General features: G+C 28.3%; 1 protein-coding gene across 2 annotated transcripts; it reads left to right on the forward strand.

The window, feature by feature from the left end:
• The first annotated feature begins 7,758 nt into the window (after nt 1-7,758).
• TPS2 (terpene synthase 2) lies at nt 7,759-17,877 on the forward strand. 2 transcript variants are annotated; one of them, XM_006576835.4, is made up of 15 exons: nt 7,759-7,984; nt 8,599-8,670; nt 8,774-8,865; nt 8,973-9,279; nt 9,575-9,758; nt 9,996-10,210; nt 10,603-10,723; nt 10,847-10,959; nt 11,237-11,463; nt 11,604-11,719; nt 13,723-13,821; nt 13,924-14,163; nt 15,500-15,623; nt 16,669-16,863; nt 17,493-17,877. In XM_006576835.4, the coding sequence occupies exons 1-15, from the start codon at nt 7,873-7,875 to the stop codon at nt 17,724-17,726; spliced, it is 2,451 nt and encodes an 816-aa protein (XP_006576898.1). In that variant the 5' UTR covers nt 7,759-7,872; the 3' UTR covers nt 17,727-17,877. The 2 variants fall into 2 exon arrangements, with proteins under 2 accessions (XP_006576898.1, XP_006576899.1); XM_006576836.4 differs by having other exon boundaries at nt 8,976-9,279.
• The last annotated feature ends 3,485 nt before the right edge of the window (nt 17,878-21,362 follow it).

Raw genomic sequence — 21,362 nt, forward strand, 5'->3', positions numbered from 1 at the left:
AGAAACATAATACACGATAATTGATAATAGTATCTTATTTAAGTATAGTAAATATATATACAATTTTGATACTCCATTTAATATATATATATATATATATATATATATATATATATATATATATATATATATATATATATATATATATATATATATATATATATATATCACTTATATACTATTACCTCCATTCTAAAATAATGATCATATTTGGGGAAAAAATATTTTAAAATAAATATCGTATTTGATTGTTCAATGTAACATTAATTGATTATTTTTGTCAATATTATTTTAATTTTTGAATTTAATATTAATAATATACTTTTTAACCATTTAATAAATTTAATTTTTTAAAATTTACACTCTTTCATTTATTTAGTAACTTTTTTTTATTGTCTGAATCAAATAATTTAAGACCCCATTTACTTTAATAGAAAAAGAGTAATGAAGTTAGTTTAAATGTAATTTCATCATAACACATTACCTGTGTCATGTCATGATACATCAATAAATTATGTTGAGTTTTTGACAAAAGAATGAGAGAAAATTTTGATTGTAAAATTAAGTAAAAGTTAAGAAGCCAATTAGCTCACTTTTAAAAGAAGCTACCTAAACTAAACATGTATTAAATGAGACCAACAGTAAAAATATAAGTGGATAGAATGATTAAGAAAGAATAAGAAGAAAAAAAAGAAGAAAGATCATTAGTCCGCTCTCCTATATTAATAAAAATTAATGTTTAGTGATAAAAAAATATACTTAAACTAAAATACTAAAATTACTTTGTTCCCTGATGTAAACACGTCTCGCCCCCATTCATCCTCTTTGTTACGTTGCAAATCACATCTGCATTGACCATAGATTAAAAACAATTTTCATGTTTCGAAGATTCATCTCAGTTGTTATCAGAATTTCCTTTGTATTACATATTAAGGCGCGATATATATATATATATATATATATATATATATATATATATATATATATATATATATATATATATATATATATATATATATGGATTATACATAAATATATTAACCATTATCTTCATGATTTTATGTAAAAATACTATATAATATATTATCTGTATCAGATAATATATTATATAGTATTTTTACATCTATAATCGGATCTATTTTTATTTTTCACTGTTTTTTCTTTTTTTATGACATCAAATTATTTGTGGTATTTTTATTTTTATTTTTTCTCTTCTTGATCTTATCTCACATGGTATATAGACACATAGTAAGTATATAATAATCATTTGTCGTTTCACTGTTTTTTATATATCAAACACATAACACGTATGGCCTCTTAGCTAATGTAGTATCATTTTGTGTGTTTTAATTGATTAATTTTTCAAGATTAAAAATAAATGAATATTAATGTCTGTCTTTTTAAAAAATGAAAAAAATTTAGAAAATTCTTAATTCTTAAATTATATTGCATTTTCTTATTGGATATTTTTATTTTTTAACAAATGCCTTCATAACACTTCTAGCAAAACTCATAAAATAGACAGCCTGCGTCTAAATTGAAAAATAAAATAGAATCTGAGCTGCATGGATCCTAGCCAAAGAAAGATGACGAGCAATGCTAGAATTCAAATTTATGAGAGCGATATCTAACCACACATATCACACTTTACTTTACATAAGCCATCATCTTACCCTTTTTTTATAATTAAAAATTAAATATACTTCTGAATGAAAGAACATGTCGTAACTGTCTAGCTCAGGCACCAGCATTATGCCACCAATGGTACACCATGGACTAAGACATATGATAAATATTTAAAAGAATTGGCCAATTAGTCGAAAGAAGTATACTTACAAAATAATTAAAGTTAGTTTCAGATATGAGAGAAGCATCAATCTTGTGGCTCGGGTAAAGATTCCAGGTTATAAACAGCACTAGAAGCCGGAATGTTGATTGTCGCCTCTGATCGACTATCATCACTTCAGCATGCATCACAATCTTCTTGGTTTATATGCTATCATCATATTACTTCTTCAATAAAATACGCCTACGCACTAGTGCTAATCGATATTGGTTTCAAAGAGGTGAAGATTCAAGCTTTTGTTTAATGGCTAATATTCTTCCATTGGTTTTCCAACTTTGATAGTACGTACTTTTCCCTTAATATTATTTTGAGGAGTATTGTCGGCGCATTTTTGTTGTTTTTAACACATTTTTTATGTTATGGAAAAATCATATCATTGTTATTAATAAAACTGGTCAATTAATTGGAGCTCATGAAATAATTAAGATGTCAGACTCATAAAATTTTATAATTTTTGATAAATTTAATTTACTAAAAAAAAGGTGTTCAAGAGAGTGTCAATAAAAATACATTATTAACACTTCTCTATTAATTTGATATGAGTGTTAGTACCTAACATACCATTTAACATTTTCTAATATATTTCATAACATTTTTTTAACATATTATTCTTTGTTATTAGTTCAAACTATGAGATGATTAGTAAAATTTATTAAATAAAAAATGACTTACAAAAGTGTGTTAGGAAGCCTATCAAATGACAATTCTTCTTATTATTATGAAAATAATAAATATAAATCTGTATACATTATATTACATCTTATTTAAATGATCTTATAATCATTAAATAACTTTTAATCTTATCTAATAAAGTTCTAGGTGGTTTGATGATTATGAAGAGGGGTATAAAGGTTTAAGTGATAAGGAATTTATAAATTTAAATTCACTCATTATTATAATACAATATATTAATGATTAATATTTATCGATAAAAAAAAGTCCAATAATTATTCATGTAAAATTATTCATAGATGTTATTTGAATATTAAAAGATGCAAATCACATTTTTAAGTGTTCATGTGACTACTAAATACTATCTTAACCATTTATATGTATAATTATATAGCTTAGATTTGATTGAAGTTTTCAAATTCTTTAAATTAATAAGAATAATTATTATATAAAAAGATTATATATATATATATATATATATATATATATATAAAAGAAGATATTAGTTATTCTAAGACTAACTCTTTTAGTAGTTAATCTTCATCTTTATTATTTATTTTCTTAAAATATAATAATTATAATAAGTAATTAATCTTAATCATTAAATATCAAGAAAATGAATAATAAGATGAGAAGTAATGGTAAAAAAGAGTTATTCTTGAAGTATTTGAGTTTATTTTCTCTTTGTATAACTCATTTGTTTCTTAAATATACCTATATTTATTTATTATAAATTTTAATTATAATAAAACTTTATACACTTTTAGTCTATCACATGTAATATTTATAGACAAGTTTTTATCATGTTTTCTGACATAAAATTGTCTTATTATTTTTAATGATTTTTTTTACCTTATTAAAGAAAAGAAAGAATAAATATGAATGGAGCACATCTAATTTTGAGCAACATGTAAATCTTTATTTCATACTCTAATATTTTAATGCATATTTTTTACAATTTTAATTTAAAATAAACTAACATGTAAAATCAAACTTGTATATAAATGTTAACTTTAAACCTAAAAAAATAAGTTCATGACAGACAATATGACCCAAAACTTGTCAACTAAGTCAGACCAAAGTAAGTTTGGCCTTGTACATCCTATTTCTACTCCTAATTCAATTGCATAAATTTTATTTGAGCTCATATTTATATTTAGGTTATTATATGAATTAAATTCGACCGACCAATTCGATAAGTTAATCATTCATGCTAAGATTGGTAAAAACAAACAATCAGATTAATTGAATAAATTGAATAAAATGTAGTATAAATTATTATCAGATCTTACATCAAGCTATACATTTTCAAATGATGAATCCAACCTAATCTGGTGCTTCGATTTTTTTTTATTATATTGGCTTCATTACATGTTTTCCTTTTTAATTAACAATTTCACGAATTTTGTCACTGTAATATTTATTTTTTGCATTTTACACTTAATTTTTAAATTTTTAAAAAAGCTGAAACAATTATTTGTTCCCTATAAAATTGAGATTTTTTTAATATTATAGATCTTTAAAGTTTTATTTATTTATTTTAGTTGTTGTAATTTTTTTAAAATTTAATCCCTATTCTCTAGTAGCAATATTAATTGATAATGTGACTTAATCCATTAACTTGTCACCACATCACTAAAGAATCTGATACGAATGAAATTCAAATGTAACTTTTTTTATAAATTATGTTTTTAAATTTTTATATACTCTAAATAATTTATGACATCATAATAATTGATGAGTGATGATAATCTTTTCAAATTTTTTGATGACGTGACAAGTTAATAAATAATTAGTGTGTCTATTATGTCATCAACAAACACCCTTATTTGATAACAATAACTAAAATAAAATAAAATAAAAAAGTTATTTTATGCTTTCAAAAATGTTAAAGGTAAAATTTGAATCCTTAACCAAATTCTTTTGCATTATTGAGCCACTAAATCATTTGGTTCATTTGGTTTATAAAAAAAACAATTTATATATATCATTATTGTATTTGTTAATTACACTTTTACTAATCATTTGTCTTTTTTTATATTTATTTATTTTCTAACACCAAGAATAGCACATTGAATCTATCTTTCTACACTCCTTCCACCCAAGAATCATGCCAAAAAAATCTCCTACTCTCTTAAATATGGACTCCAAAAACCAATTTTCCTTCAAACCTATTCTTAATTCTTTTAAGGAACAAATATCCCTCCACCACCTTAACCATTTATTCCCTCTTAGCTCTAGAATATATCCCATATATCTTTTGACGCATGAAAAAATTCCTTCTTTTTTTTTCAACTCGATTCTCTATAACCATTTAAAAGCTCATAAATTCTTATTCTCCAACTCCATCCTTCTCAATAAACACATTCTGCAAGGCAACCCAATGAGTTTTATTATTGCCTTCACCTCTACCTTAAAAAAAATTAAAAAAGAAATTCAAGGAAGATAATAGTACCTTTAGGCGCCTTGAAAAGAGAAAGGAAGTAAATCGAAAGCGCATACAAAATAGACAACTTCATGTGGTAAGCTTCTATAGGTAGGGCAAAGAACACAAAAGGAATCAAAACCACCTTACAATGAAGTAAACAAGTTGTTAGCGCTATCTACTGCATTTGAACATAAACATCAAACAACTTACTTTTACGAAAGTTTACCTTCAAGCCTAACACCACTTTAAATAATTGTAGAATCACCTTAATTGTACACACATTTTGGTGCATTATATCACCAGTTATAAGAGTATCATCCATAAATTGTACATATGCGTTAAGCTTTGACCTATACTCTCCAATTAACAAAAACGAAATCCAACTTATCCTTCTCACCAAATAACCCACTCAAGCCTTCAACAACAATCAAATACAAGAAAGGGGAAAGAGGATCTCATTGCCTTAATCCTCTACCCATACTGAATTCATTTGTTGCATTGCCATTCACCAAATATGACGCCATAGTCATAGATAAACATTCATGGATCTAAGACCTCCACTTTAGTGGAAACCTCATCCTCATCATATGCCTTATCAAAGTCCACTTTAAAAAAAAACATCTCCCTTTTTAGTTATCATGTTTAGTTTCACCTACCAACTTATTTGCAAGAAGCACATCATCAAGAATCTGATGTTTTTTTACAAACTTGTTTGGCACTTAGATATGACTTAGGAAATTACCACTTGTCTCAACCTATTAGCTATAACTTAACCAACACCTTATACAAACAACCAATAAGGGACATCGACTGAAACTCCCCCACTTTTTGCAGATTATCTTTCTTTGGCACAAGAACTATAAAAGAACTATTTTACCCTCTTACAAGCTTTCCATTTTTGTGAAATTCCTCCACGAAAGCCACAAGATTAGATCCTATGGTGTCCTAAAATTACTTTAAAAGAAAAGAAAAAAAAAACCCATTGGATATGTCAAACTCTTTAAATTATGCAATAGAGGACATAAAGTATTATTGTATAAGTTGTTGTATGAATAACATAACTCTTTCTCTCTTTCTTTCTTAAAAAAAAAAACTCTTTCTCTTTCTTGTACAGGGACAAAATAAAAAATCATATAGGGTCGTGATAAAAAAAATTAATGTCAAGGTAAATCAAATTTTAATTAACCCTTATTTTTTATTTATTAATTCTTCAAGTTAATTTAAGCTTTACAAAATTTTAGTTTAAGGATTTTAGATTATTATTATTTTTACATCACATTATATAACTATATAATGTTAAAAATATATATATTTCATTACTACTTGTTCAGTGATAATTTAATTATGGTGAAACCAACTAACTTTTAATCAATATCTTTCACTTATTCAATAAATCAATCTGATTTTGAAAATATTGAAAAGTTGGACGCATGAAAGAAATATTTACTGCATGTACTACACAATATATATATATATATATATATATATATATATATATATATATATATATATATATATATATATATATATATATATTACAGTACTAGTACCAGTAAGTAAGTAGTAATGGGGTAATTGATGAAAATGGGTTATTTTTTCTTAAGTAAATTCTAAAATGGGTTATTTTACAAATTATTTATCAGAGTGGGTGATTCTAGGTATATAAGATTTTGGTAATGTCAGTTAACTCCTCTCCACTTAAATGATACGATTTTGTAGAGTGTCATCAATTTAGATGATTCAAGTGACTTAGTAGCAATCCTTTAAATGATTTCACTCAGATAACATTAGACTAAGATTTTACCAGTTTTTGATTTGATAATATCATCTTGCATGGCTTCACATATGTGACGCTAGATTGGATGACTTCATCCCATTCTATTAAATTTTATATTAAAATAAAATTTATCAATTTTTTTTAACTATTTATTTCTTACAAAACTAAAAAATAACAACAATGATTTTTTAATAACATTATCATATATAAAACTAATGTTTCTCTACAAACTAACATGATAAACAACTATATTTTTCTATAACCTAATTTTTTCTAAGAAATCACAGCATTAAATTTGTATAGAACTATATTTTTTTCAATATAGTAAAAAAATGACCATAGTATATTTTTATTAAATTTTATTATAAAACTAAAAATTTATCTATTTTATTTTAAAACAATTTATTTCCTACAAAACTAAATAATGGAAAGTATCATTTTTAATAAGTTCGGTCATATATAAAACTATTTTTTTCTACAAACTAAATAAATCACAACATTAAATTTGCAAAGGAACATGCATGTTTTTTTCTACATAAAAATATTCTATATATATATATATAATTTTATTATACTATTTTGTATTAAACTATTAAATAAAATTATTTTTTGTACAAATCTAAATGATGACCATATATAATAATGTTTTGTTAAGGTAATCATATATAGAACTATTTTTTCTACAAACTAAAATAATTTTTTGTCTGTCATTTCCCAAAAACAATGATTCTCAACACATGAAATTAAGAGTGTCTAATATTGGAGAAGTACATATGATAAGAGAAAATCACGAGAATGGTGTCACCAACCCACTCAATCATCTGGTAATACTATGCAGAGGAAGGCCACCTGGTGGAGAAAAGTTTGAAAAACAATCCATTTTGCTATTTACTTTCAAAAACAATCCATTTTGGTCAATTATTACAATGGGGTTAATAAGCTGCAGAAAAAAGAGAGAAACGAGGAAAACTCATAATAGGAAAAGGACAGCAGTGCCCTTAACCCTTTTGTTTTAGATGATGCCATGCAACCATTAGCGGGAATCTCTTGGGAGTCATTTCTGTCGCTGCTTGCCTCTTCTGGGCCTTTTAAATTCTGGCTTTCTCTCCATAGTGAAACAAAAAATTGTTGAATCAACACAAACACTCCATGGCTTCTCACTTCCGCCTTCCGTCTTTCTCTTCTTCTAACCATTTCCTTTTAACATCTTCTTCTTCTTCTTCTTCTATCTCTCTTCACCACTTCTCCAAATCCTCTCTGGGTAAGTCTACTATGCAATATTTTCGCCAATTCATTTTCTTATACCCGGTGATGAATCATCAACATCTCTCGTTGATTCAACTTGTCTTACCACAATAATGTTTTTGTCAATCTTTTAACTGTGTCTTTGGTTTTCTTTTCTTTTTTAAGATTGTAAGTTGTAAGTTTCTGTTGATCAGAACATCCTATTACCTACGAATGTCAAAGCACAGATAGTTGCAACTTGTTCTGTAGAAAACTAAAGAAGCCAAATGGTGCAAAAAATTCATCAAAGAATTATCACAATATTATGTTATCTATTCTTTTACTCACCAACCTCACTTATTTTCTTTCACTGGTGATACTCTCTCCTGGCATATATGTGCATGGCTTCCTTTGCTATGATTAGGAGCTTAATAATTTTTAATAATTTCGTTAAGAACATAGCCATTCTGGTTCCTCAAGATTTCAATTTCAACAAGGCTAAAGTTGTTAGATGCGCTGTCTCTTGTTTTTTCTCCTCCACCCAAAAAAGAGTGGCGAACTTTTTCACTGGAAGCTGAAAGTAATATAGCACTTAATATCAACGAACCAAAGTGATTTTAGTGAAAGATTTATATCATTTTATATATACAGGTGCCGTGTCGTCTGAGACTAACGACAAACAAGAGATAAGATGCAGAGCAATATCCAAACCACGAACACAAGGTATCATAGAGTTTCTTAGTTTTACTTTTAATTAAATATAGTTTAATAGTAATTGCTTTGTGTAAAGCGTGCTTAAACCAATGTTGTGTTGTGCGTTATGCAGAATGTTCAGACATATTTCAGGGTAGTCTAGCAACGTTAAAGTTTCGTGAGATTAATGTGGAAGATGACATAGAAGAGGAGCAAGACATTGGGGTGCTTTAAACTTTCTCTGTTTTGTGCCTTTCTTTTTTCCTTTTTATTATTATTATTCTTTTGACATATGCCATTTCTTTTATGGTTAATACAACATTGTTAAAAAGAAGGCTTTGGTGGCAAATGAGATCAAGAAGAGAGTGGACACTATCAAATCAATATTGGGTTCCATGGAAGATGGAGAGATAACAGTATCTGCTTATGACACTGCTTGGGTTGCTCTGATAGAAGATGTTCATGGAACTGGTGTCCCTCAATTTCCATCGAGTCTAGAATGGATAGCGAAAAATCAACACCCCGATGGTTCATGGGGTGATAAGGAATTATTCTCAGCCCATGATCGGATTATTAACACGTTGGCTTGTGTTATTGCATTAAAAACATGGAATATGCACCCTGAAAAGTGTGAGAAAGGTAAAATTGAATTATAATTACTAGCCTCTATTTATTTTGTAATCATATGGTAACTTGATCATTGTTAATCACTAATCAGTTTACCAAACTAGTGGTTTGTCTGAGCAGTAATAAGTTCCATCCTGTTAAGCAAGGTTTCAAGTTTAAGTTTTGTGATTGAAAAGAAAGGCTTCATCAAAGATGATAAATCAAGTTCCAGTGAAGATTAGTCATCAGTAAAGTTGATGAATATTTTACACCAATGTTGTGATGATCCAAAATGACTAATGAGTGTTTTGCTAATGTTGTTACACAGGAATGGCATTTTTTAGAGAGAATCTTGGCAAGCTTCAGAACGAGAATGTAGAGCATATGCCAATTGGTTTTGAAGTAGCCTTTCCATCACTTCTTGACATGGCTCGTGGCTTGGACATTGAAGTGCCGAACAATTCCCCAATCCTTAATAAAATCTTCGCAATGAGAAACGTAAAACTCACAAGGTACCTTAGTTGTGGTCATAATGATGCTTGCCAGCGAGTTGTCATTTGCCCATGTCTATTTTTCATAATAGATTCAAAGCAACCTTATCTCGCAAACTCTTTTTCTGGGAAAGTATAAAATATATATGTATATTTATATAAGAGTCGATCACTCTAACACTTTTTTATTATAAGTTCTGCAAAATACCTTTAACGGTGTGTGTCATTATTGTGTTGTGGGGCTTTTGGTGGGGATAGAATACCAAGAGCTATGAGGCATAAAGTGCCCACAAGTCTCCTTCATAGCTTGGAAGGGATGTCAGGCCTTGACTGGAAAGAACTTCTAAAACTGCAGTCTCAAGACGGGTCTTTCTTGTTTTCTCCGTCATCCACAGCCTTTGCTCTCATGCAAACTAAGGACCAAAATTGCCACAATTACTTGAATAAAGTGGTCAAGAGGTTCAATGGGGGAGGTAAACTTCCATTTTAACTTTTTTTTTTCTTCTATTCACCTCCTTCTTTGATATATTATATATCGTTCACGAGGTTTTATACAATAAGATCAGACTACAATTTCGGCCACAACGTTAAAGTTTTAAAGTATAAGCTGATGATGACTGTATTGTGTCAGCTATATTTGTCTGCAATTTTTTGCAACATTATGAAATATGACAAAACTATCACAATTTAAAACCTTGATTGTAACAATATATATATATATATATATATATATATATATATATATATATATATAATTAAAAAAGTACTGAATTAGTTTATATCAGTTGCAATTCAATCTTCATTCCCTCTTTTCTATGTAATACTATGTTTACTAATTTGGTTTATGGTCGTTTGTTTGTATCAGTTCCAAACGTGTATCCAGTGGATTTGTTCGAACATATTTGGGTGGTTGATAGGCTTGAACGTCTAGGAATATCTCAGTATTTTCAGCAAGAGATCAAGGACTGTTTGAGTTATGTTTACAGGTAATTCAATAATGACCCTCAAATTAATATTTAATAAAAACACTTTGAAACGAATTAACCGAGCATGAAACAGAGGTCTGCTGCCACACTACGCAATTCTAATATATATAAACAAAATTTCAGATATTGGACTGAAAAGGGTATTTGTTGGGCAAGAAATTCAAATGTTCAAGACATTGATGACACGGCAATGGGTTTCAGACTATTAAGATTACACGGTTACCAAGTTTCAGCCGGTAAGTGTTTTAATTGGTTGACCAGATAACAACATTTATCAAATTAAATTCAGAGTATAATAATTACGCACTGCCAAAATAAAAATTTAGATGGTCAATTAATACAAAATCAATCACTAATACTTTAGATTAATTTTTAAGATAATTATTAAAAAAGTTAATAAATTTATTGTATTATTTACAAGAAAATGATAATATAATTTTACTTATATCATAAATCTATACACTAAAATATAAATATGTAATTTAATAAACTACTGGTTTTGATATTTGACAGATGTGTTCAAGAACTTTGAGAGAAATGGTGAATTTTTCTGCTTTACGGGGCAGACCACACAAGCAGTGACAGGAATGTTTAATCTGTATAGGGCCACACAAATCATGTTCCCGGGAGAGAGAATTCTTGAGCACGGGAAGCACTTCTCTGCCAAATTTTTGAAGGAGAAGAGAGCAGCAAATGAGCTTGTAGATAAATGGATCATAATGAAGAACCTGGCAGAAGAGGTGGGTAATGGTGTAATCGATGTCATATGTTGGACCACTTGATGTATATGTATGCAATTGCATGTATATGTGGCCAATTAAGTATTTTTTTGTATTTTATTATATAGTTTATACTAATGTTGAGATTCTGTGTTGTGCAGGTTGCGTATGCTTTGGACGTACCATGGTATGCAAGCCTACCTCGAGTGGAGACAAGATTCTACATTGATCAATACGGCGGTGAGAGTGACGTGTGGATAGGCAAAACCCTTTATAGGTACTTCGCACTTTCATCCCATAATAACATTTCTTTCCCAACACAGACTACACCACTTTATTCCAAATGGATTCTAGATTCTATTTTACTCCACATTCTAACCAAATTTATTATCAGACCAAAAATAAAATCAAATTATGAGACTGCCCATGTGCAAAGATTTTGTGCTTCCCTGTACCTTCACATAATCTTGGATTTTTTTTTTTTAAATAGTTAACAAGAGAGGATGAGAACTTGTTAAAACACTCTTTCACGTGAAAAAGAAAGATGCATTTTTTTATCAAGTAAAGTTCATGCAAGTTTTTTTTTTAAAAAAAAAAAATTAAATGCACAAAGATAATACTTTACCTTGAATGATTAATATTTAATTTTTCTCCTAATTCATTATAAGATAATACTTTACCTTGAATACGTGAATAGTTAATACAAATTGGTTGTCAAAAAAAACTAATACAAATTAGTAGTTAATATGGTTATTTATCCGAATGTGAAGTCACATGATTCATATTTTATTTATAAATCATTAAAACTTTTTAAAGAGTTTTTCTTTCTTTTTTGTCTTTCACTGAAAGTCTTTACTCGGACGAAATTTTGGAATTAACTTTCAAACTTAGGTAGTGGTTAAGTAAATCTATTTATCTTTCAAGTAAATTTATCTAAGATCACAAGCTTCCAATCAACTACTGTCGGTTTGGGACTTTTAACAGTTAAGAGCTATTAGATAAAATCAAATAAACTAAAATGAAGCATGTTAAAGGCGTTTTATATTAACATATGATCAAAGTAATTAATTAGGATGAGAGTGCAAATAGTTTTCTTAAAATCAGTTTGTGACTTCAACCTGATAGCGCAATATTTGTTGGTTGTTGGATCATCAATTCCTTCTGACAGATAGATATAATACTACTAATAAACTAGCATTAGAACACCAAAAATTAGCATTGGAACTCATGAAATATAAAGTTTTTTAATAAACGGAAAAGTGAAAGGAGAATAATAATAATAATAATAAATTAAAAAAAAAAAACAAAGAAAAAAAATTCAAATTATCTTAACATGAAATGACGGCTGGACAGTATTAATATGGAACAAATGTTTTTTTTCGATGCATTTTGAATTTCGACCCACTTCTCTAAAAAGTAAAATATAAAAAAGTAAATTTATAGCAAAAACAAAAAGGTAATAATTTATTTCGAATACTTTACATAAGACTTTTTAATTTTCTTTGACTGTCACATAAAAGCCTTTTAGATTTTAGTATTTGACTACGCACAGTCTCGTATAACACTGTTATCACATAGAGTCTCCATTTTTTAATATTCAATTTTTTAAACATATATTTAACGTCCATCATTTCTCTTTATCCCTATTTCATCACATAATATTATTTATAATATTTATATATATTTCTTTTTAATCGCTCTCTCACTATATGTGTGCTAGCTTATTAGGTGTCAAAGTATTACTTCCCATAAATAGATGACGAAATGATTGTTGGGCACTTTATATGTTATTTCACAGCTAGTAAAATAAAAATTAAAAAAATATAAATGTAAAAAATAATATATGATATAATAGAAAAATAATAAAATAATAATATATATTACTTAAGTATTTATAATTAAAAGATGATATATTAATAATATAAAATAATTTTATATTATTATTAATAAGATTTTTAAAATAATTTTATGAAAATTAATAAACTTATCATAAATAATAATATCTGATTAGATGATACAGTATATAATTTTTTTTTCTCTTTACTTTTTCGGACATGTGAAAGAGTTTCATAGAACTTATTTAAGCTTATGACTCTTATAATTTTTTTTATAATTTGTAGCAATTAATACTTTTGTGATAGCTTATTAGAACAAGACTTATTAAACTTATTTTAATAGGTTTTATGGTGAAAGTATACCTCAAATTTTTATATAATTAGAATTTATCAAGCAAATGTTTAACTAATTAATATCTTTCTTGAATTACCTTTTTCGTCACAGGATGGCATATGTGAACAACAATAACTATCTCGAGCTTGCTAAATTAGATTACAACAATTGCCAGGCACTGCATCTAATAGAGTGGGGGAGAATTCAAAAGTAAGAGCAACTAAAACTATTCCAATCTATATAATTAATGCTTCAGTTTCTATAATGTAATTGACATTATTATACTTCCATTTTTTAAATGACATGTAACAGGTGGTACTCAGAATCTAGATTGGAGGAGTTTGGAATGAACAGAAGAACGCTTCTATTGGCCTATTTTGTGGCAGCAGCAAGCATATTTGAGCCTGAAAAGTCTCGTGTGAGACTAGCGTGGGCACAAACCAGTATCTTACTTGAGACCATAACATCCTATGTTAGTGATGCAGAAATGAGGAAAGCTTTCATGAAAAAATTCAGTGACTGTCTTAACAGGCGAGACTACTCCATTGGCTGGTAAATCATGCTCTTCCCCGTTTGTATAAATATTGAAACATGCCATGTTAATTACAGAATTAATTATATTTTTAGTCTCTCAAATTAAGGACGAATCTGATTTTGGTTTCCAATTTTTTTTTAAAAAAAATAATTCCTCCAATTTACTGTTTAGAGACTAAAATCAATTTTGAAAAAAAACATTTTAGTTGTGGAATTTTGTAAAAACATTTTTGTAAAGTTTGGAAGACAAAAATGTTTTTTTTTTGAAAAAAAAATAAGACTCAAGTTGTGAGACTAAAAATATAATTAAGTCTTGATTAAATATGAAACTTATACACAACTCCTTTTTTGTTATATAATCATGGTTCTTAATTGGGTCATTGTTGGTCATGTACGATTAGAGATGTATGTACCGTTTCTTTTTTGTACCTATTTATATACATATAATCTACCTGAGCCTTATTTATACAAAGGCCCCACGGGTGCCAAGTAAGAAACTGAGCTTCTTAGTTAAAATATGACTAAAAGAGTATAACCAGAAGAGAATCTTCACTTCAATAACTTGCTTTGAAGTTAAAATCTAAACTTAAATTTTAAGAATTGAGATGGTATTAAAATCTATTTTGATGAAATTATTGTATCGTGTGTTATGGTGTAATTATTGATCATAAGTTAGGTCGTCTAATTTCAAATTCTAAGAAATTTTGAGTGAAACACTTTTGTGGAACTAACTTTTGAAATTAAGTTATGTGTAAATTTAAATTTTAAGAGATTTTGATTGAAGTGTTGAACTTCAAGATTAATCCTTCAGCCATATAAGGGAACAAGATATATAGCTGGGACCATCATAGAGTGTGTGAGGTTTTGCGGTACGATCACTGCACATCGATTATTTCTTCACAGTAAGGGCAAAGCAACTCTGTATTGCTTCTGATTTTTCAATTATTCACCCTGGTTTTAGGAGCTAAAATTGATTGTGGTTGGTATCCAAACATGCACATAAACTTATTAGATTGGCCTATTTGATATGGACAACATATAATAAAGTGGGAGGCTTTTAACCAAAGTTCTGTTCGGTGTGACAAATACCTTTCTCTTTCTCTCTGTTCCCCAATCATTTTGTAGACACCAAAATCCCTAGTCCACCCAGAGTGGAGTTGTATCCTTGTTTAACTATTATTCTACAACGAATTTACTATAACCATTAATTGAACTATCTATTTCAACCTAATGTTATGGAAATTCAATCTAGTGGGTGCGAGCTATAAGTACCGAATTCATATTTGCTACCTCGAAAATGTTCATTTGCAGACTGATGAGAAATTGAACACAATTTTTTTGTGTTTGAATGCAGGAGGTTGAACAGGAACAGAACAGGACATGGACTCGCTGAGACTTTGGTTGCCACCATAGATCAAATCTCGTGGGATATACTCGTGTCTCACGGTCATGAAATTGGATATGACATGCATCGCAATGTGAGTACTACTATAATTTGATCACAAATTTCTCTTTTGATTAATGTGAATTGAGATAATTTATTATTGGTAGTTTGGTACCTTATATTTGGTCAAACATGTGATAGATTATTTTAATGCAAATTAACAAGAGTCAGGCTATTTACATTACCCTCTCAACTCTTTGACATTATTTTTTAATATTATTTTGAATAAATAGTATATATGTATTGATATTGTAAAGTATTTATATTGACAACTTATAGAAAAAATTATTATAAAGTTTTTAATATTATTTTAAAAATTATACTTAATTTAATTTTTGACTGATTAATATTATGAAAAAATTACACTATAGTGCATAAAAATTATACTCTATTATTTTTATATAAGATGAAATCTGGTGTTGTCTGTGAAGAAAGTATGGGTCTAAACATTGAGTGGACCCAGCATAAGAGTAGTTGCCATAAGTGATTGAAAAATAATTTTAAAGTGTATTGTTAGTATTTTTAAATAATAAATTTAGGTAAAAGTTCCATTTTTACGAGTTTGTTTACCTTTTGAAAAGAAAAAAGTAAATAGTTAATTTGCACAAGAATTCAGTTGAGGCTCCGTCACCTTTGACATTTCTCACAAATATAATGATTTGGTAACCAATGGTACCGTACGCCGACTGAAAAGGAATCGTGGCTTCGAATTCAAAAACAAAAATGGAGAATCAAACCTTAGTTGACCAATACAACCACCAAATCAGAATACCTGTTAAATCTTATAAAATCGGCTTAGAAGAAAAATATTTTCACTTATTACATCCAGCATTTTTAAATATGATGCTTAGAAAATATAGTGGAAAGTCTTTTAATAGATCTAAGATTAACCTTGACATCATCATAAAATTTTGAATTATAAATATAATTTAATGCTATAAAATCAACTTATAAAATGTTTCAGTTATGCTAGTACTATATTATTTGTAATCCACCGAGACTTGAATATTTTTTCAATAAACACTGGTTTAATATTTTGATTTTTTTTTTTCTTTTTGGTTATTGTGATGCTATTATAGTGGGAAAAGTGGCTTTCGAGTTGGCATCGGGAAGGAGACAAATGTAAAGGACAAGCCGAGCTTTTGGCGCAGACAATAAACCTATGTGGCGGGCATTGGATTTCCGAGGATCAAGTGTCGGATCCACTGTATCAGAGTCTCCTTCAACTCACTAACAATCTCTGCAATAAACTTCGTTGCCACCAAAAGGACAAGGTCAGTGACAGGGCAACCATTATAACATATCCTATACCTACGACAAATGCTAGCTAGCTACTTTCCAAACCTTCATCTTTTGGCTCCATGCTTCTAATGCATTCATTTTTTTACCTTCCCACTTTCCCATAAAACATAATATAAAAAAAAAAAAGCATGCTAGTAATCCAGTGTCGCAATCTTGTAATGTACCTAAAAAGCTGCACAGATATAGTATGCTCTTTGGATTTTTATTACTAGGAAAGTGAACTCAGCAGCTTTAAGGAAACGGGTTTACGACAGCAAGGAAAAAATTTGTAAAAAGAAAAGGAAACAAAAGAAAGGGATCAACCCAAATACCCAATGGCAAATTTTATTGGGCACGCTATTTAGTTTTCTCAAAATGGTCATAATTGAGAACCTGTGAACATGAGCATTTACATCTATGTATACTGCATAACTGAAATTCTTAATTCAACAGCATCCAACACAAAACTTTGTCGTTTAGTGTAGTGGTGCACTATGCACGATATTCAGGGTTTGGTGCCCTTTGTCGTTTATGTTTTAAGTAATAATATCTTTTTGATTTAATATGGAGCATAGTTTAGTTTGTTAGTAACATTTGTATTTTTGTGAATAAAATCCATCAGGAACTTGAGAGCAGCAACAGCGGCACGAATGTAAACAGCATGATCACCCAAGAAGAAGAGTCAAAAATGCAAGAACTCGTGCAATTGGTGCACCAAAAATCTCCAACTGGCATTGATTTCAATATCAAGAATACTTTCCTCACAGTGGCCAAGAGTTTTTACTATACAGCTTTTTGTGATTCAAGGACCGTCAACTTCCATATTGCCAAAGTTCTGTTTGATGAAGTCGTTTAAATCATATTGTATTTCTTGAATAGATTTTAGACTCCAACTTATCATTGTGAATATTTTCCGCCTGCAATGATAAAAAAAAATCAGTTGTTGCGGCTCCATGTATATATGAAACATTCACTAGTTTTATTAATGGTTAATCTTCCTTGAAAAATCTATTTGGCAACTGTTAGTAGAATTTTTTCTTTAAATCATATTTGTTTATTTATAATATTTGAAACTATGATCATATTTAAAAGATTTGAAGGGAGTTACACTCAAACAAACTTAATAAGTTCATCTAATTAAGTTTACCTTAATTTTATTCATCATATGATGTGAATTTAGTGTAAATAGAATAGAGTTTACCTAAATTATATACTTATATTTCATGGGTTCCTTTACGTCATCTTTCTTACTTAATGAACAATCTTTTACTTGATAAATTCTTTCAATATTTTTAAAATCAGATCAATTGTTGATTCGATCGAGACATTGGATAATAGATCACTAATCTAACTAATGAATTATTAGTTGAACCATACGAACTATGTAATATAAAATAAATATATGTATTAATTGTATCATAAGTTAATAATTAATCATGATAATTTGATAATAAGTTAATCCATTAAACAATTTTCAAGTCCTGCGTTCATTTTTTTTTTTTTTAGTTAGTGTAGTATCTATAAAAGATATGTATGCATCCCAACTTTATGGACACCCATACAAACTCATCAAAAGATCAAACTACATAACATTAAAAGAGAGTAAAGAATGATGAACAGATTGGACAAGTTCTTTGTTCATTAAGTATACCGTATATATTTTTATTTTCATTACATCTTTATTTTTTAAAAAATAATAAATATTGGATCAATCAATTTAATTAAATTGGTTCATTGAATCAACTAGATCAGATTATCAACTCAACAATAAAATCAATCAGGTCAAACTGAGTCAATGACATGTTCCGTCCAACTAAAGATCTAACCTAGTCAAACAATTGATTCCCCATCGGTCCAAATTTTAAAAATTATGGATCCTATGGTGCCTAAGAATGAACTTAGTAATTGCAATTGGATAAAATTGCGTGTGATTCAAGTTTGAGCAGTTATCTTCTAAATGGTCTTTCCTAACAATAATTAGGTTAAGAATAAAAATAATACATCATTGAAATTAAAATTTAATTATAAACAAATAACTAATGTTGTTATTGCCATCCTTATATATTAATGTCATTTCCATGACTGACGATTAAAACTAAAATAAAAAACATGTATATAATTCGACTAAAAATAAAACCCATCGTTAAGAATTTTTAAATTTAAAGAAGTTAAGATTTTATTTATGTGAGAAGTTTAATTTGTTTATTTTTCTATTCATTTTAGTTTTATTTTATAAATATACTGTTTATAATTTTATCTAAAGTGAATTGTACGCACCTTTGTTAGAAATAGGCAAGATACTCTTGTAACCATTATGTAAACGGCCAAGCGACAAAATTATTGTTGTGATAAAGAAAAAGAATCCCAAGATACTCTTTGTTAGAAATAGGCAAGATTTAAATCTTTATAGGTAAAGGTAGATTATGATTATTACTATAAGAGACTTCGAACTTTTTTAAATGTCATTGGAAATTAACAAAAGAAAAAGAATCATAAGATATGGAATTCATATCAACTTTGACAAAAGAACATGGACTACTAGAGCTAAGTGAGTTACAAGTCATCCCTGTGTGAATGCTAGCCCTTCTCTTAACAAGAAAATGATACTTGTTACATCACCCAAGAGCTATAATTATTGTTGTGATAACATATAAAGCAATGATGTACGTGACCTATACAGTGCTACTTAATTTAAATTTTCAACATGACCCAACTTGAATGGAGATTAGATACAGTGGAATATTATCATAGAATCGAGCAGTGAACCACGTTAAGGTGTTCTCAGAATGAAGGTGAGATATGTTTTGACCTGTTTGTCCTATGATATCTTCATAAAAGTTGGCAATAATAAAAATGGCAGACAAGGTCGCGCTTGTGAACATGTGACAAAGTTGGTGGGTTGGTCTTTCGCATGAAGTGGAGTTTCACCAAATCCTACATTTGAATTCCCATTACAGAAATATCCACCATCAAAATTCATCTGAACCGAAAATGCTGTATTAGGAAAGCCAAAAGCATATTTTCATCATTTCAAGTAAATTAATTTATGATTATCAATTAGAAAATGTTCTTAACACACTTAAAAAATCATCTCAACTCATTTTTTAAATAAATCTATCTATAACAACATAAATAAAATATATTTATTTTTAAATTTTAACATATTAAGATCAAGATACATTTTAAATTAAAGAAAATTAAATATACGTTTACTTATTTATTTTAGAGCTAGACAATGTCATTTCAAAATTGCATTATCATCCACCCCACTAAAATCCATCATCATATGTCAACAAAGTATGTCAAAATACTGTACAATGAGCGAATTAGGGTCAAGGAGTATGCTCAAAATCAAATCACCTATTTATTATTGCCCTGCAACGTACAATCTAATAATTCAAGGAAATGCGGCAATGAGAAGAAACTTTCAATGGTATGTAAACAAAGAGAAAGACTATGTTAACAAGGGGGGTTGACACCATAAGTCAAATTTTTTCACTCCACTTAGCTGAGATTTGAATTTGATTCTTAATTAGATTTTTTTATTAATAAATAATGTAAATTTTACTATAAATAATGTAAAATAATTTATAGCAGGTAAATCAATCATAATTATTTACCTACCTCAAATCCCAGCCATTAAATTATTAATGAAGAAAGTATTAGAGCTAATTTGGGGAATGAGTCAAAACAATAACAAAAATATTTATAGGGAAACATCGGTCACAATTCCTCGCGAGAGAACTCATTAAACAACCTATTAATAAGTGTCAGAAAGTGAATTTTTCATTAGCTTAACTCAATCTTACAAAACCAGCTTATTAGGTGAGGATTATTCTCCACTTGTATAGTTTATCTAGGGCACTATTTTTCTCATGTCCCATTTGAGATAGGTCTCAAATGTGAACTACCCGTCATGTAAGACTTTCAACACATCCTTCTATTTAGGTGTGATTACACCTCTTCTCACGCTTAAGACTCCTTGTCTAGAGTATAACAAATATAAGAATCTATTTAGGATAGGTTCTGATACCATGTGAGACAATGAATTTTTCAATAAATAATTTAAATAATTTACATCTAAGTCATTAATGTTTGAAAATTATATTATTCACGTAGATATTGCTATGCTAATTCCAATTGAAAAGTTATATAAATTTGATTTATTTCCAGCATGATATCATAATTAGCGTATTCATTAAAGTTAGAAGTTCCAACTCGATATCAAAGTCATGATTGATATTTTCACTATCATCAATAAAAAAATCCTCAGGCTTAAGATATATCTGATGGAGTATTCTGCTCACACTAACTATGACTTGAATTTGATTCTCAATTTTTTTTTCTACATATTAATAGGCGACATATAAACTCCACCTGCGAGTTCTTGCTGAAATTGGTGGGGTTTTTTCTTAACCTTCTTTAAGGGAAATTTCTATTAACTTAATAATCAATTAATAGTAATAATGTTTTTTATTAATGTAAAAGAAAT

Source organism: Glycine max, chromosome 3 (assembly GCF_000004515.6).
Source record: "Glycine max cultivar Williams 82 chromosome 3, Glycine_max_v4.0, whole genome shotgun sequence".
Classification (NCBI taxonomy): domain Eukaryota; kingdom Viridiplantae; phylum Streptophyta; class Magnoliopsida; order Fabales; family Fabaceae; genus Glycine; species Glycine max.

Bases quoted from the DNA above. Each gene is read 5' to 3' on its own strand.
- TPS2 (XM_006576835.4), top strand. From the start codon at position 7,873: ATGGCTTCTCACTTCCGCCTTCCGTCTTTCTCTTCTTCTAACCATTTC. The intron at 7,985-8,598 runs GTAAGTCTACTA...TTATATATACAG, and splicing joins CTTCTCCAAATCCTCTCTGG to GTGCCGTGTCGTCTGAGACT. The intron at 13,822-13,923 runs GTAAGAGCAACT...GACATGTAACAG, and splicing joins GAGTGGGGGAGAATTCAAAA to GTGGTACTCAGAATCTAGAT.